The sequence below is a fragment of the Thermobia domestica genome, chromosome 10 (genome assembly GCF_964235325.1).
Source record: "Thermobia domestica chromosome 10, izTheDome1.hap1.1, whole genome shotgun sequence".
Taxonomy (NCBI): Eukaryota; Metazoa; Arthropoda; class Insecta; order Zygentoma; family Lepismatidae; genus Thermobia; species Thermobia domestica.
Genome location: NC_137463.1, coordinates 172,763,121 through 172,789,798, shown reverse-complemented (window position 1 = coordinate 172,789,798; position 26,678 = coordinate 172,763,121). Strand labels below are relative to the sequence as shown.

At 34.8% G+C, this 26,678-nt stretch overlaps 1 protein-coding gene across 1 annotated transcript in view; it reads left to right on the top strand.

Annotated features, from left to right (window-relative positions):
• The window catches only part of LOC145662112 (farnesoate epoxidase-like), a 31,244-nt gene extending 9,795 nt beyond the window's left edge, over positions 1-21,449 (top strand). The window contains exons 2-3 of the mRNA XM_081727448.1: positions 13,223-13,361; positions 21,203-21,449. Coding sequence (XP_081583574.1) covers positions 13,223-13,361; positions 21,203-21,384 — 321 coding nt within the window. The 3' untranslated portion in view covers positions 21,385-21,449. The remainder of the gene's footprint in view (positions 1-13,222; positions 13,362-21,202) is intronic.
• The last annotated feature ends 5,229 nt before the right edge of the window (positions 21,450-26,678 follow it).

Sequence of the window (26,678 nt, the reverse complement as noted above, 5' to 3'; positions counted from 1 at the left end):
TTTTTACCTATTTCTTTAAGAAAGAATGATTTAAATCTAGATATAGTGATAATTTATCAATTTCTCTTCATAAACTAAGCAGATTGCTTTCTTTTGCATATCATTATTTAACTGAAACTTGAAAATAACTGATTGTTGTTTTCGCATATTATTGACTGAAGCTTGAAAATAATTGATTTGCCTCTCTTCTTATTAAAGTTATATATTAAAGTGAACTTGATAACTCTAAGTAGTTGTTCGTTTTATTTGTTTCAAACGTTGTTCGTTTGGATAGATTTCTTCTGCCCAAGCGAAGAAAGTCATATGATCGACAAAATTTACCTCCAGGAATTGCTGCGCGGTCTAAACGACTACCCGAGGGTCTTCAGTACATGGAAATGTATGATGCAGATGCAGAGCCTGGGACATCGGGGGTCGGAGAGATGCGATGCACTACTACGCGCCCTTCGTACTTTTGAAGGTAATGATATATTAATTCCCTAGTATCGTGTATCCAGTGCTGATTTCCTAGACTTGGGTGGGTATGGGTTTTTCCATAATAAAGAAACTTACGATCAGGCTCAGCAAAAACTTATTTATTTTATTGTGTGGGGAAGGTCACGTGGATAGGATGAAAGATAATTATCGTACTTTTTGATTTTAGGACGCGGTTTGTTTCGGAACCCTGCTTAATCACATCTGAAAATAATACCATAGTTATGACCCCTCAAGAAAATAATCACTTGAGTCATAATAATATAAATCAATTAACCGATGAAGATTTAGCTTTCGTAGATACAATAGATAGAATTAGCAGTCTATATTTCGATGAAATACCACTTAAAGAAATGAAGAGATTGATTCAAAATGAGGACAATGCTGTGGTTATACCCACGCAACATGTTGAGGGTGAAAATCCTGTACACATTTTCCCTCAATACTGTGTACCGGATAATCACGATTATGGGGACCAAATGTTTTTCTCTCAGCCTAGCCCGTCATATGCTAGTGTTCCACCAATGGTTTGACATGGCAACAACAATAAGAGTACAAGTGGTACTACTAGTAGTGCTAATAGTGGTAGTACAAAGGTAGTAGCAGTGATAATATTAATTACGGGTAAAATCGAAGAAATAATTTCGAAGTTGTTAGAGAAAGCAGACAAAGGTTTCGTAAGTTTCATCATACGGGCCATGAAATTGCCGTTAGATATGTGGGTGATAAAAGGAATATTGATAACCCAGAGGCTTATATCGGAAGTTTAAAAGATTTTGCTTTGGATCATGTGATCCCCAATGCACGCTTCTCTGAGATAGTAGCAACAGTACCAACAATAAACCAGTGTATTTTCCATGCAGAAGAAAAGGCAATTTGTCTGCAAGGACAGTCCTCAATTCAATCGAACATGTACCAAATTCGAATGAAGTGTTCCTTTTAAGGCAAGAAGTTCTGTTTCGATTCCACATAGCCGACAGCATGGGAAGAAATAGTATGAGTGCCTTTGGCAAATGTTCAAAATACCAAGACCATTTGGAAAAGCGTTTAATAGATATTGAAAATAAGAATATTTACTGTCTGCCCTGGCCATGACCAAACACATGAAGTAAACAAATTTTATGTAATTTACGAAGAGGAGACCAGGAAACTTGGCTTCTTAGAGCAAATGTTCTCTGCAAGATGGCAGGAGTTAACGTTCAAAGTAAGGGAGACTGTGACTTCGCAGATGTTGATGCTTTCCAATCATATTTGAAAGATGGGAATCAAATCTTAATTTATGAGGCATGAAAGGAGTAATCGGAAATATATAGTTCGTTACCCAGGTGAGGGGGCATTAAATATTTTTTATCTACTATCAAAGCGAAAACACTGTTGATCATTTCGAACCTATTCGCAATTTTACAAGTTTTTTCAGTAAATGGATGTATTGTTATTGTTTGGAACTCTTTGATGAGATACCGCAAACACAAGTGTGAAACTCGGTGTTCTTTTTGCGAATATACTCACGAACGCGATTATACTGCAAACAAAATACAATGCAATGCATAGAATAGAGACTGCTAAAAATGTGTTTTCAGAAATATGTGAAGCGTAAGAAAGCGGCTAGATCCATATGCACTAATGTAAAAGTCTGCATCGATTGTGATTGCATGATGATATACCGTAAACACAAGTGTGATACTCGGTGTTCTTTTGCGAACATACTCACCAACGCGATTATACTGCAAACAAAATACAATGTAATGCATAGAATAGAGTCTGCTGAAGATGTGTTTTCAGAACCATGTGAAGCGTAATAAAGCGGATAGATCTATATGCACTAATCTAAAAGTCTGCATCGATTGTGGTTTCACGTTTGACAACAGTCGTAGAAAATCCGATCACATGTGTGGTGAACATTTCCGTTCAACGTGCCGTCCATATGTTGATACAAACCGCACCTGGTTTATACGGAGACAGAGGCCTGTTCATACCAATAGCTTTATGATGATATAGAGAAAATGTTGAAGGCACCGAATGAGCGCGGTGAAAGGGAACACAAATTTGTGCTGGTCTGTTGTCATGTTTGTCACACCTGTGTAAGGAAAGACATCGATCAGGGCTGTAAAACGTGCGGTGATAATGTTGGAAATCTTTCGTTTTCTTTTAAGACGATGACTGCCTTTATTGACCATGTGTTAGTAGAGCGTCCAGTCTTTCAAAAGATAATAGCGATCGCCCGTAATAGTGGTCACTACGATGACCTCTTCTCCCTAGGATCTCTAATAGAAGAGCAGCATATTATTCCCAGTGTTCTTATCCAGGGTCAGATTTTTAATATCAGCGTAGGAAATCGCATCTTTTTCCGTGATTCATTCCTTTTCTTTGGCGTTAAATTATCCAAGTTACCGAAAATGTTAGGCCTTAGTCAAAATTTAAAGATGAGATTTCCCATATTTGTTTAATACAGATGAGAATCAAAATTATGTCGGGCCCTATCTTCCGCTTGTGTACTATGACCCTGAGGCGCGAAGTACGGGAGAAAGACAACTGGAAGCCTGACACCAAGAACTTGAAGTAACTGGCGAGGAGTTTAACCTGCACGAGAGAGTGCTGTCTTATTGTCAAAATGACGTTAGAATTCTCTCAGAAGCGGTCATGAAATTTACCGTTATAATCCAAGAGAAAATGGAGGGTTTGCAATGTTTCATTACTTCATGTACTATGACAAGTCTTGCGATGCGAACATACCGTACCTTGCACTTATCGGAAAACACTATTCCTGTAATTCCCGCGTTGGGTTTTCATCATAAGACCAAGTATAGTACTAAAGCTATGAAATGGCATATGTATATGGAAGACCAATTAGGGATAAAAATCCACAATGCCAGAGAGGTGTGGAAAAGTATATTTCTAAGTACAAGGTCGATGGATGGCACGAATGACTCAAACCTGCCTTCGACTTTTATTGTGTTATTTCCATGCCTGTGGGGTTTGTTTCCCTTTATACCGTGACAACGTTCTGCACAATGCTCAGGGCTCGTACAATAAGATGGAGAAACGATATGAACAAACCATGCTGCGCGCTAGGTACAAGAATAGTATAGGTGTTAACCTATAAGAAATATGGGTATGTTCTTGCGACAATAAGGTAAAGACGGATAAGGAAGTACAAAGGTTAATTGAAAAACATTGTACTAATTTGCCTGATTTTCTTGTTCCCAAGAACTGTTACAACAGTGGCTGCACGGAGTTATCTCGTTCTATGTCAAGTGTATGAGTGATGAGCGAATCTTGTATGCCGATGTAAGAAGTTCCGATGTGATGGCAGGTAAACCTATGCCGGTTAAATCACCTAAGATACATACGGCGCCGAACGTTCCAGATGTGGGAAGTATTCACGGTGTAATGAAATGCACCATACTGCTTCCAAAAGACCTCTATTGCCATACGCTGCGGGAGGTCGAGGGGTCCCTGGTTCAATTCCAGCTCGCGCCGTGTGGACTTTGTGGTGGGCGAACACCGTGCTCGTGGGTTTTCTTGGAGTTCTCCAGTTTCCTACCACTTTTTTCATTCCACCTTTTCATTCATTTCTCATAATGACCATCACTCTTAGGCTAACCGGCATAATCGTGGGACGTAAAATTGATTTCATTTCATTATACTCATCCGTCTTTGACGCACATGCAAGGAAGAAGAAAATAACGAATGTAGTCATAGTGATGCTGAGCGTGCTCTCACAGAAACATTTTGTACAGCAGTTACACCTTGCTCTTCAAAAAGTTACAAAATTCTCGATATACATCAGATATGGGAATTTGAACTCTTCGATCCTGAAAAGGCTAATTCTAATGGTCTGCTCGGGACCTATGTGAATTCATTACTTCAGATGAAGCACAAAGCCTCTGTTCTCCTGCTTACTGTACTAGTAGAGAAGGCAAACAAAAATATATCGAAAAATATTATGCCCATGAAGGCGTACGATTAAATTATGACAACATTAGGATGAATGTTGAGACAATGTTCAAAACTATACCTTTATTCATTGTATGATAAATGGGGGCAACGCAAGACATATCATACAGTGTAATCATTAGTGATAAGTGAGAACGTTTACGTATTTAACAACGGCAAGATATGAAATTCAAAGTGTGGTCCCAGTTGTTGATGACCATATGATTATCCAATACAAAAACATTGAAACTGAAAACCTACCATTAGAGTTTTCCAATGTAATACTAGAGGCATTTATTTCTTTGTGGGCTAAAGAGACTGTACGAAATCCTGACGACTGTAGGACCAGACAGCAATCTACTATGACACCGACAGGTTCATGTACCTACAGAAAAAAGATGAACCTTTGTTACCGTTAGGAAAGTATTTGGGTGATCTGTCAAGTGAGATTCCGGAAGGTTGGGAGTTTACAAGTTTCTTCGGTTTAGGCGCCAAAAAATGTGCTCTGAGGCTAAAAAATGCTCGAGGGGATGTTCGGCATATATTCAAAATTAGGGGGATAACACTAAATAATAGAACCTCTCGGAAAATTAACTTCGTGAGTCTCTAAAAATTAGTGTCTGGAAAATTAGAGTCCACAGTAATAGAAAATCCAAATAGTATCCTGCGTAGACCAGGGTTCCGTATCTTTATTTGTACAGTTACAAAGACATACCGTGAGGTCAACAAAAACGGAAACGTGTTGACGAAGATTACGTGACTGACGAGGAACCTCTACGAAAATGTGCAAGTGTACTTTACGGTTATAGGCCCACGAACGACTGAATGTGGTTTGTATGAATGTCTCTCTTCGTGCTATGAACCCTTCAAATTATTTATTATTAATTTATTCTTTGTTTATTTATAATTTATTCTTAAATTCTGTTTAATTTAATTTTAATTAAATTTATTAATTTACTTGCCTCTTGTAGAAGCTTATCTCATTTATTGGATTGTTTTCTGTGGAACTCATGGTTTAATTAATCATTTCAAGGTTTAATATTATTATAGCAAGTGATTTTTTGTTGGATCGCTTCCAATGGAAGCTCGGTGTTTACTGTGTGTGTGTGTGTACATACAGGAGATGGACAAAAATCTAAAAACACTTCATACAGGACACGTAAATTGTAGAACACGTGTTGCGGTTGCCGATATTTTTTGTTTGAAACGTGTCATATGAACCTTCTTCTTCCGTAGCAGTGACCAGTTCACCTGTTAGTGTCGTGGTGTGAAAGTGGTGCGATCAAATGGACGACCTGATAGACTTCCAAAGAGGTATGATCGTTGGTGCAAGTCTTGTGGGATCTTCAGTGGCAACAGTGGCGAACATCGGACATATTGGGGGTATCGAAAGACACAGTACCTAATGTAACGAGGGCATACACATTTCATGGACAAACGACGTCTGCAAAGCACAACAGTGGTCGAAAGACAATCCTGTCAGATAGCGCTAGGATTGCTTTAAAACGGATAGTAGCAGCTAAAAGGAACACCGCTGCAATGTAAATTACGTCTGGACACAATTCAGGCCTACAGAATCCGGTTTCATCAAAAACGGTGCGACGGGAACTTCATAAAATGAAAAATCATGGCAGGGCCACTATCCCCAAACTCCTGAACACAGCAGTAAATATGAAGAGGCGTATCGAGTAGTGCAAGGACCACAAGGCGTGGACTCGTGAGCAGTGTAAACAGGTAATGTGGTCCGATAATTCGACCTTCACCTTTTTTCCAACAACCGGTCTTGTTTATGTATGGAGAACGCGGTCACAGGCCTATGATACAGACTGTCTTGTCCCAACTGTAAAGAATGGCGGTGGTTCTGTTACAGTGTGGGCAGTGATATCGTGTTTCTCTGCAGGCCCCATCATAGCCCTACATGGAATGATGAATGCTAAGGCGTATGAGGCCATTTTGGGGGACCAAGTTCAAACCATGGCCCTGATGTTGATGGCATCTACCATGATGATTTGGCACACTGTCACGCTGCAAAAACGATGAAATCACTGTGTGAGGAGCATGACCAGAAGCTAGGACACCTCTCCTCGGTCAAACAATCACCAGATCTGAACATCATTGAGCCATTGTGGTCTGAGTTACAAAGGCGTGTTCAGTCTCATTACCCTCAACCAGCATCCGTTAAGGAACTGGATCATGTTTTGGAGGAAGAACGGTACAAAATTCCACACACGACGATTCACGAGCTGTATACGTCCATTCCACGTCGGATTCAAACTCTTTTGGACGCAAAAGAAGGTCCCACTAGTACCATTTTCACACTTTGGCGAACATTATTAGCAACCCCTGTAAACTAAATGGTTTATTGTATGCATTCATTTGAGTACAAGATATTAAAGTTTCAAGATCCCTCTACTATTTTAATCGCTGGTCCTTCAAAGGCTGAAGAAACGTTTTCTAAATCGTTTAGTTAAGGAACGTAATCAAATGTTTAGTATAAAATTTAATGACATTGTTTGATGTTAAGGTGCAGTAATACCAAAATGAGATGTAAATATGAAAATACGTTTAGTAGAGGGAATTCTTGACATGAAGAATTTTGAAATCAAACAAAATTCATTATTAATACTTGATGATTTAAGGTCAGAAACTAATGGTTATGTTGCTAAATTATTTGCAAAGTATGCACATCATATAAAGTTAACTGTAATATTTATTATTCACAATTTGTTTCCAAAAGGAAAAAATTCACGTAATATTAGTTTAAATGCACATTATATTGTAGTATTTAAAAATCAACGTTATAAATTACAAACACAATATTTAACAAGGTAAATTATCCCTTGGTATAGTAAAGAAATCGTGAATGTGTTCGAAGAAGTAACCCGCTAGCCTCACATTTATTGTTTGACTTGACACAGAAATCAAACGATGCATTGCGAATGCGTACAAATATTTTTCCCAATGAAATCATGTATGTACACGGTAATGTAGACATGTATACAGAAATTTTTGTTTAATCTGCATCAGGATGTTGAAGGTGAAACGACACTGCAACACACTCCGTGCTCTGTGCGAATGCAAGAGTACAAAACGAAAGCAAATTTTCCAAAATGGTTCGAGATTTAATAAGAAAATTTTCTCAAGTAGCTAAAACACAATAAAGTAAACACTCCTTTAAATTCTCGTCAGAAGCAACGTTTGCATAGACATAAAAAGATCTTACGTGCTCTATCCAGCTGCGTACTGCATTGAAGAAAAAGAAGTTGTTATTATAAAAAGGTGCTGCACTTCTACCGTTTATCTTGGGACCACTTCTTGAAACAGTAGGAAGCAGTATTTTTAGTCGTTAAGTGTGTCAGAATTACGTAAAATGATTTTAGTTTCTGAAACTGTTGTACATGAAATTCAATCCAATGTTAAATCCATACTCACCTCAACCAGGTTTAGATGAAGAAATGAATAACTTTTATAACGTCGTCATCTTAGTGTACAACAAAAGTGGAGATTATATCAACAAGTTTTACATCGTTATTTACAGTATACTTCAAGTTCACTAAACACTATTACTTAACCTTTCATTCAAAAAGAAAAATAATCGTAAATATTGAAAGAGGAAAGCACTACTTCTATTTTATCGCTTATATCAGATATTTTACAATTAGTACCGAAAACACTTCGTAGGAAAACAGATATATTATTAAACAATTAACAAATTCTGATAAAATTCAGTGGGATAAGTCTGGTATAGTACGTATTCATGGAAAAACAATACCAGGTTCAAATATCATAGATTTAGTAAATTATGTTGTTCGTACAAGAAAATATTCCAGAAATCCTATAGGTATTCTTGAATTTGAAAATTTATTAGAACAGCTTAAAGAATTTATTCTGAAAGAATTTATTGTCACACCTATTAGCACATTAGCATCAATAGTGAATAAGAATAGTAGTCTACAACGTACTCGTAAAGTAAGGAAATCACCTAGCCTGCAGTAGTAGCTAATTTATTTAAACATTGGAAATAATATAGTATGTAAAAATGACAAAATTATCATAAGTAAATTATGATTATTCAAATCCTGATTTTTTTCAAGTATACAAACATTACAATGCAAAACAAAGTTATCTAAAACGAAAATTAAGAAATGGTTAGTTTTCAAGATAGTTGTACATGCACCAGATCGTAAAGTTTTTGAACATAAAAAGTATTATGTTAGTGTACCAAACAAAACATTACAAATGAATTTAGCAGACATGTAAAATATTGCAAAGTATAATAATAATTATGAATATATTTTGTTGTATTGATATTTTTTCTTGTTATGCGTATTCTGTTTCGTTAAAAACGAAGAAAGTTCCTGAAATGGTAAAAGCAATAACATTTTTTAAAAAAATCAAGTTGCCCGTGTGTACAAACAGATTTGGGCAGTGAATTTTATAATCGTCACGTAGAAGAGTTATTTAAAGAATATGAAATTAATCATTATAGTGTTCATTTCGAAATTAAATGTGCTTTAGCAGAACGGTTTATACGCACATAAAAGGAAAAATTGTATCGTTATTTTACCCCAAAGAATAGTTATAGTTATATTAATGTATTAGATCAAATTGTAAATAGTTATAATTATTCATATCATTCAACTATTTAAATGGCACTGCACAAGTAAATGTTTCGAATGTGAATCAAGTGTGGGAAACATTATTCGGAAATAAAATGAATAAAAAGAATATAACTTGCAAATTTAGTCCTGGTTATTATGTTCGTGTTAGCATGCATAAACATATATTAGAAAAAGGATATTTACCTAAATGGTCGTAAGAAATATTTTATTGTTGATAAATGCATTAAAACAGATCCTGTTACTTATAAGAGATTGGAATGGTGAAGAAATTACTGTTACAAATTTAGAATTAATAAACTGTCCAAAGTATACTTCATTACTTTTTCACGTTCATAGGTGTAGCACATAATAAACATCGTTTCGGACAATGTAGGTACAGTGTTCATGAAGCATTACTGTATAGGGAAAACGTGAAAGTGTATGACTGTGTTACATATCAATAATAGTGATAGTTACATATTTACTACGATTAAATATAATAATCTTTAGTATGTATAGTGACGAATTGTTAAGTGTTACTAAGTGATAAAGTGACTGGTGCAAGTGTTACTGGGATTTACCCTATTGACAGACTTCTTGTAACGGTAGAACCTCCTGCTGCATTCTGCTTAATTTCGATACATCTCATTCAAGTGGATCACATTAGATTGCAGTGTACATCGATCAGAAGAAACATGGATATTACTTTGATAGTCTTTCTATGGACATTCCCAAGAAAATAAAAAAACTTTTTATCAAAAAACACTAAAATATATTTTACGAATAATCATCAACATCAACATAACTCTGTTATACGGATATTTGTTTTATTTTTGTATCATATTTTTCTCATTCATTCATTTCATGTTTAAAAATGTTTAACAAGAGAAATTGGAAAAGAATGATATCGTTTTTTAAACGTAAACATTTTGGAAAACACAAATTATCTTTATTTTTATTCTTTGTTATATATTTGCAATTTTTATCATATATACATTTTTTTTTAATTTTTCAATATCTTTTAAAACACATTCCTGCATTTTATTTACAATTCCTAATAAAAACATTGCAATCTTGATCATGCATTAGTTAATGGTGCTGATATTTGATTGTTGTGCATTACGATATGCATATCTTGATTTCTCTACAATATTTGTGTGAAAATAACAATATTCGTTAAATGTTTCCACATAATTCATGTAATGGAGGACAATGTTTTCTTTCTAAATCAATGGCATTATCTAATGCATTTCTCTAAACCTTTACAATAAAAGGTTGAATTCTTTGCACATAATTGATATACGATGTTTCGTACGCATGATGCACTATATCCAGTTTTGCTATTCCATTTCAACCCGTGTAAATTTAATTAACCAGACAATTTGTTTTTGACAACCTAGTGATAAACTTTATTCTATTGGTGATTTTACCAAGCAATGGATATTGGAAATTTACTGTATCATCGCATGTAGTTAAACAAAACTCACGAATGATAAATCCGTTATCAGATATTTTAAAATCTTGAATATCGATAATATACTGATATGCGCATGGTGAAATTTCATTTGTGTGATGAATGAAAAACTGAGTAATCTGTCCAACAAATTCTGTATTTTTTAAATGAGAACTTTCACACATAAACCGTATAAATGAGATTTCACTATGTTCTTGTTCAAACACTTCAAAGAGTTCACTGAGAGTTTTATCAACAGATAAGTACTTCACTGCAAATGTTCCAGTATTATGAAGATGAGTATAATTATGAAGATGATTTAACTTGCATTCCATGCATTCAATTTTACTATTATTACGTAAATATACTTTTGTAGTTTTTAATACACAATTCACATTTTCACCACTACCTAACACACATGAAACACTATCACTATTCGAATACATTTTTTTCAATCTGGAATGTCCGATTTCTGTCTGTCTTATGAACATATCCAGTATTTTCGGGAGATAGTCTGTCACTTAATAATTCCGCATACGTTTTATAGAATTTTTCTCTTCTTAATATTCCAATAATATGCGTGTTTGCTACAGGTAAAACACATCTTCTTCAACACTAGGACTTGTTATAGTACTCCAGGCACGGGTTCGCAATAACTTTGGGGCATCATTCATACAAAATGATGATAAAATCATAAGATCCTTCTCTACATCCATCGTATATTAATGCATCGTTGAAATCCCATTTTTATAGCCTTATTTATACATTCACGATCAACTTTTTGACTGTTACAACAACAATGTAAACCCCAAAATCGAGATGTTCTTGATAATACAACTGGAGATGGCGGTGGGGTTAGTGAAACTGTTAGCACTGGTAATTCTATTGCATCAAAATCATATTCTTCATCTGACGATGATTCGTATATTTCTCTTTCAACATTAGATAATGCTTCAGTGTTAACTGTGCAAGGCTCCTCTTAAAATAATTGTATGATGTGTCTCTATATATTTTTCACTAAAGTCAGTATTTAAAGTATTTTCATACCCGCAAGGTAATCACGTGTTCACCATTTGCAGAGCCAAACTAATTTTCTATTGCCAATTAACATAGGAGCAACTTTCAACATGTTGACCTACCACAACCCCAATCTTCTTTGTATTATCCGCCTACATTGTCTTATGTGCACCCACCGCGGCATCAAACTTGTTTCTATTATCTTGTAGGCATTCTGTGATGTCTACACGGCGTGGCATCAGTCTTTTGTATTTGTCTTCATGTTTTAACACGTACGTATACAATCATTACTCGACAACGCCATCTTTCACCCAACCGGTTTCCAAAAAGCGCGCGAATAACGTCTCTTGAGTTCACCAGGAAAAGACGTACGAAAACCATGCTCTGTATATGCTCCGGTATCAAGAGTTTCTACAAGTTCTTAACGAGTATGCTATACATACGATTCCTCGAATCAAAATGAAAATATGTTCCGCACGAATAAAGTTTATTCCCTCCCATTTACAACAACGAGTATTATTACAAATAATACAAAAGAACAAATAATTAATATGATCACAACATAGTTGTTCTACTTTATGTAAATGAATGATCGAATTAAATAATAGGAAAGAATAAATAATTACCAATGAGTATGACATGCATACGATCCAATAAAAATAATTAATTTGATCACTGCATAGGTGTTCTAATCAGCTTCATATTAAATCGAGAGTAAATAATTACTAATGAGTATGCTATGCGTACGAGAGAATTCAATGAAATAATAAATTTGATCACTATCAGAGATTGTTCATAGTTTTTCATATTTCAGAGTATTTTTACAAGAAGCATGTTTTGGCATACGATCCAACCCTATAGAAACGATTCCTATAAAGAAATCACGTGATACAGGTCATTCAAACTTTCTAGAAACTACTCCTAACGGTCAACCTTTCCAAGTACCAGTCTGACTACGTAATGGTCTAGCAATAAATCTTTACCCTCCTAATGACCTGTCCGACCACACCTGACAAGAAAGTAATAAATCAAGTAATAAGTAATAAATCAATTAATCAAACAATAGCTCTATTGTCGTGTACCTTCTAGTCTGACCATACTAATAAGGAGCGCCGTTTTAAAAGTTACTAATGAATATATTAAAGATAAACAGGAATACAATTTTAAAGAATGGTTAAGATTTTCCAACATTGGTATGGTAAAATCTTTCTACATAGCTCGAATATTTCATCAAGTCTAATACCTATATTCCAAATAATTGACGCGAATGTTGTTTCGTTGTTGAGAGTTTCATTTTCCCTTAAGACTATATAAAATTCATGAACATATGATTAGCCCTTTGCGCTTGTGTTCAATATTTGCTTTAAGTTTGGAAATGTTATAACGCGACACTAAGTTAAGAAATTTGAAATGATTTTATGAAAGAAACACAATTTCAAATGCCGAAATGTCGAAATTTCAAGTAATGCGGAAAATTTAATATGAAAATCTGTTAAAATTTAAATATTTTTAAACAGTCCACTTATTACAAATATCTTGAAAATGTACCTGAGGATATTTGTCAATGAGAACAATAGATTTTTGCTATGAATTTTCTGAATTTATAAAAAGAAAATAGTGAAATTAATTCAACATTAGCAGTTATTTTATTTGTGTAGTATATTTTTCTTGTTACATATTCCTACGGGAAATGTTATAGATAGGAGAATAACTAACATTAAATAATTGATCTTATGAACAGGGTACCACTCTATGGCTCAACTTGTATTCACTCTCCGTGGATAAAGACCACTGGGAAGATCCTGAAGTCTTTAGACCAGAAAGATTCTTGAATGACGGTAAATCACTTCACCAAGAATGGACATCATTCTTTGGCAGAGGTTAGTCTTTATTTATATCTTTCACATGAAAATTAAACAGAACAAGTACCATTTTAATCATTAAGGAGTAATATGAATGACGGATTACTTAAATGTGTTACATCTCTTAGCAAATTTGAAGTTTTTCGTGAGATAGATATGTTACTATAGCAGTATTGTTTTTCACTTACCGTTACGCAGCAAAAGAAGTTTACTGAACGAAGTACACTAGAATTACTTAATGTTTAAGGTGAAGCTAAATGAGCTGAGTAGTACAAAATAGAGTAATGCACAACTTACATTTTTAACTCATTCTTCCATTTTTGAGGATACTCATTTTTGAATTTTCAATACGTAACTTCACGTGGGCCAAAACTGGATACGAATACATTGTCTATGGCCGTATGTCAAATACGTTTGTTTCGTGTTCGTTATTCATCAACTGTCTTTGCACAGACGCTGTTGGTGGTCATCACCTCTCGCTGTTACTGTTTTGGAGAGCCCAATGTGAAGTCAAATGCCTGGAAATTAGATGAAGCCTGGGAACTTTCACGTTGGCCAATGGAGAGTACGACCGTCAGGAAGTGGAGTTGAGCAAGGATCCCGTAGTCCAGGACGGAGAGGTCCTGATATCCCGTGTTCGAGATCTGGTTTTGCAACTCCTTTAACTTGATCTCTACATCGTGGTTTGTAGTTTGAGAGACTATTCGTCACATCATTGTTCTGATTTCTAGAGCCTGGCATGTAACGGGCAATTCTTGACACCCTTCCTTCTCACAAAAAGCCTCTTGTTTGCCTTGTCATTTGTCTTCTGTACAGTATACTTTAAATATAACTGTTGGTTATCGGTTCTATATTCGTGATAAACTTACACCCTATCAATTTGTACCACACCCATAGCTTTAGAGTTTTGCACTCTACCTATTCTAATGCCTATATCTTCGATGATGTGGCAAATTGGTTCCTTACCTCCTGTTAACCAGTCTCAAAACATCTGTTTTGAGTATAGTCAAACGCCGTACCTTTCAGTTTTAGCCTACTCCTAGGAATAACTAAGTATGGATATGCTGGGTACTTCGGGTTGCAAAGTATCTCGTTTTGATTTCAGTACCCTTAATTTTTTCTTTTCTCTTTAGGTTGACTAAGGAAGTGATGGTAACGCCCCAATCATTGTAACAATATCTATAGTTTTCTTTTTTTCTTCTGGTCTGTTTTAAGCAGAGTATATTAGGATAGATTTCTATGTTTGTTTTGGCTATACTAGTTTTGTAGTGGTGTTATTTTATGGAGAGTTTAAGGTTTTTCTGTTTATTGCTAACTATGGAGAATCTTTGTCCCTTGAATTAGGCCTATGATATTTTCATCTATATTTAAACATAAAAGAACCTTTCACCTTTTTGACAGTGTTAGTGTTTTTCGTGTATAAATAACTCTCACAATTTCTTCGTGCATAATTGAATTATATTTTCTCCATCATACATACTTTGGATTTTTCCTTCAATCTTTTCACTCTACCGTCAGCACTTTGGAACTTTCTTTTCTTTGTTTTTTTTTCATATTGTACTTCAACCTTGACGTTTTATTATTGTTTGCGTGCTATCTGTGCTTTCTTTTCTATTATCTCTATAGTTCTTAATACGATTACGTTTTGGAATAATAAAATTTATATTATTTCGTTTTACCCCGTAAAATTTAGTGCATTGGCTTGGTTTTGTTTTCAAAATATGCATTGTAATAGCGAAATTATCATCAATTCTGTATAACCTTGTTAACGTTCCATCACAACAGCTTTACAGGTTATGGTAAATCACGATTATTACAGGTTACAGTAATTGTAAAATTATCGCTATAAATCAGTTTTTGGTTGAAGGCTAGATATCTATTGTTATTTATTTCCTCTACGACCAGTTGACCATCAGATAATGTTTTTTTTCGGATAGCGAGGATGGGCACCACTAAACACTCATGGCAAGTTCATGAAGTACGAAATGACCCCATGTTATCTAATAGATCAACGAAGCATTTGTTCCATCTAATGTTTGGTTTTAAGTAAAGTCATGAATTAATTTTTTATGAGTGTTTCTTTTCCTATGTTTTACATATTAATTGAACAGTACATTGCATATACTAACAGCAATCTGTAAGATCTTTAACAATAATACAATTGTTAATAATTTTATTTAAATATTTGGATAGTTACCTAATACTGCTTGAGTTTGCAATACTTTTGCACCTGACTGTTTTGTTTCCATCTTTCATATTGTTTCAATTCGTACTGAAAGATTACGTTGGGAATAACTTCTTCTCTTTATTTTGAAACTAAATTTTTGCTACCATGTTGTGTTGCCTTTCACGATGTCACAATTCACCCAACCCAACCTGATACAAACTTCATTTGTCATCACAGTTGCATTTAAGGTTAATCGCATATTCTTTAAGACGCCGATTATACATCTGACATTATCCCACCGAGCTAAATCCAGACTGGAGAAATTTCGATCGTTGCTCAGTAAAGAGATTCTTGTTAAAGCATCACTTTTCTTCAAATTTCATTTTCTCAACTATCTCGGAGGCCAATCACAAACCATCTTTCAGCTCTAGTGTTGGACATCTAGGACTACCATCCCATACCTATCACCTGTCCTTGAAATGACGAAATGAATAGTCGTTCGTTAAAGGGATTTTTGTTTTGTGGCCATTGTTCTTTGTCGATTGTATACAGAGAGATGCTGTTGATGACCATCGCCTTGCTGCATATGGTTCTTGATGAGGACGCCCACACTTCTGTGATTGAGAGCCGAATGTCAAGCTTGCTGCTGAAAGTTCAGAATAAATCTGGAAACTCTCCTGTTGTTTGGAAGTGGAGCTGAGGAAAGAGCCCGTGATCCAAGAGATCCTGATGTCCCGAGATCGAGAATTGGCTTTTTCAACACTGATCTGTATGTCATGATTTGAAGTTTGAGAGATGATTTGTGGCATTATTACTCTGTTTTTAAGAGCAGATGAAGCGATGTTGTAACCTAACAGGCAATCTTTGGATCTTTTCTCTCACACAAGCACTTGTTTACAGTGTCATCTGTTTCCTATACACTCTCTAAACATAATTGTTGAGTACTTTTTCCATCTTCATGATAAACTTACACCTTATTTATCCATTTCACACAGACGTCTGAGTTTTGCGCTATTCTACTGTTTACATCTTCGTTGAAGTAAAGAACTGGTTCCCTATCTCCTGATAACTGGTTCCCAAACGTCTGTTTTGAGTATAGCTAAATGCTAAAGATGCGGTCTCTTACTTTTAGCCTAGTCCTAAGGTAAGCTAAAATAAAAGGAATAATAAAATAAGGTTTATTGTAACAGAACGTAATTCTTGTTAGAAAAATATATAGTCCTTGTAGTTTGTAGCCTTTACATAAAATACAAAGGAAAAGTGCATAGGGGAATTTTGAACAAGATGAGGCACATTTCAACAAACGTCGTGATCACAAAACCATATAAAAGCGGAAAGTTTTTCTCTTCATTACATTCAATAGTTTGTGATTTATTTTCCTTTAAAGAATTCTAGTGAAAATTAAAATATTTAATTGCTTCTCTTCGTTCTGTTCTACTTTTAATACTTACTTTACAGTAGCTCCTAAATTAGGTCTTGTTTTCAATTTCTTTTAAGCTTACTTTTTCTGGAAACGTTATCTTCCACATCATGCACTCGATACATAGAATGAATGTCTAACTTAGGTATAACAGCTTTTCTTTTCCCATACCTCTTATATATAAGCTCGAAATTTAGTCTTGAAGCTAAATAACATGAATTTGCCATCTACGTTCCTTGCATCATCGCTTGTCTCTTCTCTAGGTTGTTTTACAGAGCACGTTATCGTAGTCTCACCAGGGACTACTCTTCTAATTTGCCGTTCACAGGTTAAACCACAACCAGGGATGAATTCAGGGGGTAGCCCGGGGGAATCTCTCCCCCGAAGAAAATTCATTCCACCCGGAGAAACTCTCAAAATTTCAATTACAAAATGTAGAAATTACTTCACCCAAACTCCCCTCCCCCGAGGAGTTCATATTCCCCCCGGGTGAAAATGTCTGAATTCAACACTGGCCACAACCATTGAGGATTGTGCAAGTGTCGCAACCACATTTTGTTAACATTGAGGAAGCGTTTTACCTCTTCAAAGCTCTTTCCACTGTACTCTAAGAACTCCCAGGAATCCGAGCAACAAGTTAACGGACGGCGATCTTCCTGTTTTGAAGCACCTCGCGTTGGACCATCTCGACAATCGCCTCCGAAGCTGACGATCTGTCACTCGGTTCTTCATTGTGGAAGTCCTTCCGACCGGCACTAAGTTCCCTGCACAACTTTAGGACGTGTTGAACGGATATATATGTCAACTGACGATGAATATCGACAGGTAGAGTTCCTTTGGCGTATAAAAATGAATTACGGAGCGAATCTCGCATTTGGCGGGAGCAACAATAGGCACCTCCATCTCGGACGGGTGCTGAATCAAGACAGCGGCGCAGCGCGGCCGGGCGGAATCGAGAGTGAGGGAACAGCCGCGCACAGCGTTGTTGCAGGCAATGATTTATGCAGAATTTTGAACTTAGAGGGGTGTTCAAATATCTGGGGGGTGCAATCTTGAATTAAGGTCGTATACTATTTACGTCTTTTTAATTACTTTTTTAAACTAAAATTCGTTGACGTAACGAACGATTCCATTGGATTTCCTTCTTCAGCCAGGGCGAATTAGCGTCGACTTTCTCATGCTTGGTGTGAAGACGAGATGAAATCATTGGATATCGACTGATCAAACGTTGTTGTGACAATCACAGCCGTGTAAAGGTTGTTTTCTGTTCAATCTTGGGTTGCGTGCTTTGCTTGAAAATTTATCTTATCGAAAGTAAGTTGTTTTTTATTATATTGGCACTTATAAACAAAAATTCAAAATCTTTTAAGAACCAAATAATAAGTTTTTTAATGGTGTCTTTTCATTCTGCCAAAAGGCCCTAAAGCACTTTGTAGAAAATATTTTAAATGATCTTATCTTTAGGCAGAATGGGAAGTCCCGTTCTGCCTAATCTTTCGAGACGAGGAATTCTGTCCAGGAAGGGATTTCCTCAAGAGAATTTTTCTTTACTAATTGTAACAGATTCTGTAAGAAGAATAACTATTTCTTCAAGTTTTATCATAAATTTTAGATGTTATTCTACTTGTTCTTCTAGAAAAAATGACTAGATACAGTTCTGTTATTAACAGTGTTATTCACATCTACTTCAATAGAAATTAATGTGATTAAAAAAACTACCTGCAGAGAAATGGAAAATTGATTGACTCAGTTGCAAGAAAACCGTTTGACATTGTAGCTGAAACAAAAGCAACGCGAACTTACTTCGATCTAGTATCAAGTCATTTCACAACAAAATTTTATTCAGTTTTCCTGTAGTTCACCTCCAACGTGCTAAGGCTCGCAGTCAAGGGCGGCTTTAGGATTTTAATTTTGGGTAGGCCACCTCCCTCGCGTATGGATACATATACACATTTGATTGATAAATGCCAATATGAAACTACTTTGATAGCAGTGGTTGATGATGTTTATTAAATAATTATTTACCATTAATATAAAAAGTGGAAAATATATTTACTCTTTATTCTATCTTTTAGTGTTTATATATTTTTTCAAAATTTTTGGGTAGGCTCGTGCCTACCCGGCAACCGTCCTACCCGCTAAAACCGAAACTGCTTGCAGTGCGTAGAAGGTGCCACAGTTCACATCCTCAACACATTTTTAGCCACATATTAAGGAAACAAAGCAAAAGAATGCGTAAGACGGCCCTTATCCCCGATTATCTGACCTTTGGATTTGATTGAAACTACAAAAAACATACAAGTATTTCGATATTGATATTTTGTATTTCTGCTATTTACATTGACAATATAAATATGAAAATAGAAGTATATATGATAGTATTGCATATAGTATAGAATTATGTATATAAGACAAATCAGCTAATAAGGTTATACCGAAAATGGAATTGTGATGTAGAACATTATCATTCTTTCTTAAGAGTCACCTTATGCATCCTCTTCCATTGTTTACTTAATATATGGGCAAACATGCCTTGAGGATGTGAAAAGTGGCATATTTTATGTACTGTGACCCTTAGCATCTTAGTCATGAACTATTGAAAAAGTGAATAAAATCTTGATGTGAAATAATTTAGTATTATACCGAATTAAGTTTATTTTATATTCGTTTCAGTTACAATGTCAAACGGCTTTCTTGCAACTGAGTCAATCAATTTTCCATTTGCCCGCAATTATTTTTAAAAAATCACATTCATCTTTACCAAAGTAGATGTGAATGACACTGCTAATAAATAATATCCTTGTCATTTTTCCGAGAATAACAAGAAGAATAACGTCTAAAATTTATGATGAAACTTGAAGAAATAGTCATTCTTCTTGCAGTCTCTGTTAGAATTACTAAACAGATTATTACGAATGTTGGACAAAATTCAAGAGGACAAACCCGAAGGAAAATTCAGACAAAACGGACTAAATTCAAACGATAGAATCATAGGCTCAGATTAATAAAAGAATGTTTATTTTTTCTTCAAATGTTAAGCATCTAAAATGTTATCTGAAATTTTTCACTTTACGAAAATAACATTTTTTAAAAATGCTTAAAACCCAATAAAAGAGGTAAGACTGTTACAGAGTAAGTACTGTATGTATTTCACATTTTGATTTTTGCTTTAATATATCTTGATCAGTATTTCAGAATTAATATATATATATATATATATATATATATATATATATATATATATATATATATATATATATATATATATATATATATATATATATATATATTACTCAAAATAAAAGACTGCTATACGCTACCTACCACACGAGAACGACTTTTTAAAAATCAAATAGCATCACAGTTACTTTTCGTAATTAAAATGAATGGTCTTACAGCAATATCCTAAATGTATTTCAAATGTATTAAAGGTATAATAAATAGGAATATCCAGAGCTTTTCATATGGGTATGTGTGAAAGTAATTAAAGCTAATCTGCTCTTTTATTATAACATTTTTACGTCTCATTGAGTTTTCAGCATTTTAAAAGAAAGAAAAAGTTATTTCAGTTAAACAAATATAGATAACATTTTAGAATATATGACAATTGAAAGGAAAAAATAATCATGTAGGATGTGCACTGTACATCCCATAAATACTTCTGTGATTTTGTCCTCGTGAGAATTTTCCTTGCATTTTGACTGCTTGGACATAGTTCCCGCCCTCGTTACAACAGCCATTTTATACATGAGTTCCGATCTGCATACAAACACGCTAGGAGTGAAGCTTTTCGGTGCTGCATTTCTCTAAAAAAAATTCTCCTCGTAAAGAATTCCCTGTCTCCAAAGATTAGGAAGAACGGAAATTCTCATTCTGCCTAAAAATAAAATCGATTAAAATATTTTCTACAAAGTCCTGGAACTCCTTTCCCGTGCGGCTGGAACTCTTTGGGAACCTTATTTCTGGTTCAACCCTATTAGGAGTAAAACTTCCAGATCTTTCGAGAATAGAAGTAGTTTCTTAGTACTTTTAAACATTTTTGTACATATATTCTGTTAGATGATGTATCTCTTTAGCCTTTTATCGTGAATTATACGATATACGCTATTGTTTCGCCCTTTTAAAGCTACTGTAATAAGTAGCGTGCTCTAGGAGCCACGAATGGGATTCAGTAGTACCATATATCCTCATACAATATAGATACAAACCATTTGCTTAAGATTACTTCATTATATTGCTTGTTAGTACATAATTCTTTTATTTTATATTCAGGTCGAAAAAGATGTGTGGGCGAAAGTGTAGCGAAAATGGTTCTCTTCTTAAAGACTACGATGTTATTTTCGAGATTTACATTCAGCATTCCGACAAACGAACCTCCCCCTTCGACAGAACAAATTGATGGATTGGCAATGAGACCTAAGCCATTCCGCGCCGTTATTCAAGCAAGAAGTTAGGACCAATATGTGTTTATGTAATGCATAATTTTTATTCATAGTACAGTAGATATTAAGTGTAAAGCTATAAGACAATTTTCTTGGTTTCGCAAATAAATATGAGATTGTCTGTGTGGACTCCTTATTAAAAACTTCACTAGTTTAGAAAGAATCTGTATCCTAGATGGGTTTACAAAGACAACTGTAAAGTCTAAACGAGTCGAAAAGATTCAAGTTTCTTTGGTAATATTTAAGTCTTAAATTTGTAATTTGTTGGTGTACATGTGCTTGGTCCAGCGCTCAATAAAGCTCATGGCAGTAAGCTTTCAGCTTGAGAAGTTTCACTTATGGCTGATATCCTCGGCATTTTATAAGTAGTTATATGTTGTATCTTCTATTGTTGGTTCTAAATAATATAGAAGATACTTTATAAATAAAATTATTTAAAACATGAAGTCAATTCTGGTACAAATATATCCTTGATTCGATTATACCTGCCCTAATATGCTTTGTGGTAGCTAAACAGTGTGTGTGTGTGTTTTCTTAGCTTGGAGTGAATAAGTGAGTTGTCCATTTTCTCCCAATTTCTTCAATCCATCATTTCATTCATTATCATCTGTCTTAGTTTCGGTGCACAATAGTAGGAAGTTAAACTACAGAAAAAGAAATAATAATAAAAGTGATTATCAGTTGTGGAGATTACTTTCTACTTCTGTACAGAATTGAAAATATATCTGCAGACAAAAATCGCTTAAGGTGAATTGATGAAGAACGTTTAAGAATTTGGAAAGAAGTAAATGTGTCGAGGTTAGGAAAAGTATTAATAGTAGACAAAAGTGAATTGAATCTCAGGTAATAAGCATTAATTTAGAATAATTGAAACATAGAATGTAACAATAATTATAAATAGTTATAAATTAGTAGGAAAACATATCAGAAATAATGTAAAACAATTATAATACATCTGACAAGAAAGCGTAAGAAGCTTGCGACATTGCAATGGACGTTATTTTACTATGGTCCATTGTATTTCTCTTATTTATCTATAATTGTCTGTTTATAATTCCAAAAATCTTTCTGAGAAAATATGTGTTGCCCGCCAAGCCATACACACACACACACACACACACACACATATATATATATATATATATAAGAACGAGAGAGTGAGAGAGAGAGAGATTGTTTTAATATTATTTTTAAAAATGTCTGTAAATTTGGTATTAGATTTTTCACGTTTAAAATTTGCGAGCACAAAACGTTAATTTCTCAATATCAAATCAATTAATCTTAAATTAGTAATCATCCAATTAATTTTTAACATTCCAAATATTTATTTTAAAAATCCACTTATCTCTTACAGTAATATTGTTGCTTTAAAATATTTACTTTTTTTTGGCAAGTACAGAAAGTGGGGAGCTAATTTCAAAATTAAAGGTTGAATATGCAGCTTTTTATTTTTGACTATCAAAAGAAATTCAACCTAGAAAGTTTACTGCATATATATCATATATGTATATCACAATTGTGATTTAAGAGTATGTATTAGGTTACACGGTTATTAAATACGTACATGTTAGTTTATAGTTATCCATGTTTGCATAGGTATTGTACATTTTTTTTTTCAATTTGAAAATTATATAACAAATGCTTAAATATGGAGAGTGACACGCACTTTACGCTAAATGAAAGAAAAACTTAAAAAGTTTTAGTGATTAGCAAAACTGATGTTTAGCTACAGCTACGACGACAGTAAATCAAGATGGCAGTAAACGAAGACAGGAGCAAATTTTGTGCTCCGGAATTTCATGTAAAACATTCTAGAGTTAGTACTAAACGAAGTTCAAGTGACATTCACCAAGCTGGCACTCAATTCGGAAGTGATAAACACAATTTAAAGTAACTTAGTCTGTTTGTAAAAGGAAATCACTAAGCAGGCCAGAAATTGATGAGAAAACAATTGACTATGTGCGCGCGACTTTCGCCAGATCAAGACAAACATCTGTTTGTCGAGACTAACATTCCTTACAAGACCGCCTTCTGTCGATCAATACGAGACCGAGGTTGTATGCAGTCTCGTCTCGATTTCATTTCTTGCAAAGATACTGAAGGCGCTAATAATACATGACTCACTCATATCATTATTTTGTTCATGTCCGTAATTCCTAGAATGACATATCAGCAACACTGGCTTTGATGTTTAATTAATTTTAATTTTTATTCCTGCCCTTTCTGTTTTTATTCTTAGTTGACTTAGATAATATGTCGCCGAAAAATAACAATATAAAAAATTGACTGAAAAACTAGTTCTAAGAAAGAAGTTTTAGCGTTTATTTCTTTCTATAAAAGTTCATATGGACCACTCTGGCCCTCAACTTGCCACTTCTGGATGTTATGATCAATATGGTAAATTTCACGTAATACCGTCAAAAATCCTTGGAATGAGAAAATGTTGAGTAGCCTTTCGAGTTCCTTGATATCACTACAATTCATTCCTCCACGCAGTGATACCGAATTCGTATTACCGGATGCTGTACTTCGGCAAACATACACTAATTTCACGATAATCTCGATATGACAAAATTTTCAAGCGTTCAAAAGCAAAAATATAATGGTACACCTGCCAAAATTGTCAAGTGGGGCCAATTCATCCGTCGAAGCATACTGATGTTGATTAAATACACTTACACTACATTTTCTGCCGTTGCATTGGTTACTCTTACCCAAGGCGTGATTAAAGTATCGAATTTCCAGCTCTCCAAACCATATCTCTGTCCTATCATGCTCTACACTTTTTTCTGGAAAGACAATCTGAAAATGCTTCCCAGATTTTTCAGCTTTTATAGCGAGTCTTAGCATTTAAATTTTCTACAGATGATACTTCCTTTCCAGTGATGTTATTCCTAAAACCGATTACCCGGGATATTTTATCAATGCTTTCAGACTACATATTTTCTGTAGGTTAATTCATAAGTTGGTTGATTAGATTTTCACGTCACTTTCAGCAGCGAGGTTAGGTCAAACTTGAACCTACAATAATATGCGATTCAAAGCAAGTGAGTTCTCACCTGGAATTAAACCTGAGTCTCTTGCGACAAAGACACATACTACAACAATACAGCCAAGAAAGATCTTGATTTATAAGTTGAAAGTGATTGCAATGATTGAGATGAAATCTGAACTATGACTACTGAGGATAAACTTTTAACGGCAAGGAGAAATGGCCATTACGGCGCGATATCCGCCATCTTGAACCCAACTGACTTTTCTTGTGAAATCTGAAGGGATAAAGTGATATGAATGTTACGACAAGAGTGTTACGAAGAACACAACTCCTATTCCAGGTTTTACCTATCTTCTGTCTTGTAAAAGTGATTTACATGTCAAAGTTGAAGACTAACAGTTACAGTACGTGCTCATAGGATATTCAACTCGTTCGATCCATATGCAAGGCGTCTTTTCCTCTCCTCGTGCACCCTTCTGAGCATATTAGGGTCTTTACTGGCAGATTAGGATCAATGAACTGCTTCAATTCATGGATTCTTCTGATTTTGGTTTGGTACACAATTGCTTTTACGTGGCCGAGAGTGAGAAGTCAGGGGATTCCAATGCCCACTGCAATGGCCAGCGATTTCTGATTCAGCTATGAAACTGTTTATCCAATGCCCTCTATCTAAATATTAGTTTCACAATCCCTCAGCACCGATGTAAGGAATTGTACGAAGTAAGTAGAGTACGAGAATATACTTTTAAGTATTGAGTACTCATTTTGTAGGTACCAGAAGATTGTAAAACATGAATAATTTGAAATAGCGCATACTACTTCCAGCGTAATTTCTTAAACTGCTTGAGAGAGGTTCGACATTTTTCAAGCAGTGGTTCTAAAAAATATATTTTGTAGCGAACATGCAGCCAGAACGGGCTAAATTATACGTTTATTTTAAAGCAATTTTATTATTAAGAAATTAGTATTTCTTGGTTGAAACTGTAAACTTCCAGACAGTGTTATGATTTTAGAATAGACAACTATTCAAGGAAACAACGAACCTAATTCTAGAAACAAGCACATGGATGTCACACAAAAACGTACTTTCACCAGCTTAAAATCAAATATCTATTTGAGTAAACAAGGATGCTCATCCGTATAAATACTAAATTTTAGGAAGTTTAGTCATCCAGTTCATAGCTACCCATTAGAGTGTATACGCCTCCACTTCGTCCCGTGCGTCGCTCAAGAGGACCCGACGCCTTTGCCATCGTGATGTAGCAGTCAGCACCGGTAGCCCACCGGTAGCTGAGCCGACACACGTCAAAGTCTCGAAAGACGTCCAGCACTAGATGATCTCCAAAGAGGACTTCAAGCTTACAAGTCCAGTTCCATAGAGGGAGACCCCAACGAAACAACGAACCCAGGACCACGGCGTCCAGCGCCGAGCAGCGAGAAGAATCAACGAGACTGCGAGGCAGCGCTAAGAAGAAAACAGGAGAAGACCTCCGGCGGGTACGAAGCACACTCAAACCCAAGTGTGATAGTGCGCCGTTAATATTCAGCCAAAAGTGACTCCAAGCCCCAGTACCTCTGGACAGCAGCAAGCACTAAAACGTGAGTAAACAACACCATATTTTGTTTCTCAAAGAGGTTCATTTGTTGGAAAAGGAAGCTAATATTCTATTTAAACATATAGTTTTGCATTGGCATGTTCATAATTTAATAGTCTCATTTGGTTAGATTTCAGCTAACGATACAACCGATCAAAAACCGAGACCCTTTAGGTCAATGTGTTGATCGGCGTTACGAAATTCAAATTATCCCCTTTCAAATTAAGAACTCCGGATCTTTAATAAATTTCACTCCATTAATTCATCCTCATCTTCTTTTTATAATAAAGTACAAAATTTAATTTCTTATCTTTTATTCAAGTCACCCACATCATCCTTTTGCGTAGTTTAAGTACACAGAAAAATGATATGGTTGAATAAAAAAAAGAAAAACAGCTAAATTTACTAAAAAATATAGTTAATATCTGGACAATTATATTATAGTTCAATTTACCATAAAATATGGTTGAAACAACTATTTAGTGGTAAAATCAACCTACCGAAAACCATATATGAGTAAATTCAACTATTTCATTCAACCCTATTATAGTTGAAAAATATGGTTGAATTTACCATTTGGCGTCATGAATGACGTCATATAGTAATGCCAACCATAATATTTGGTTTAAAATTTTCCATGCATTCAACCATATATGGGTTGAATTTACTATCTTTATAGTAAAAACAACTATACTATACTATAGTTGGCAAGTAGC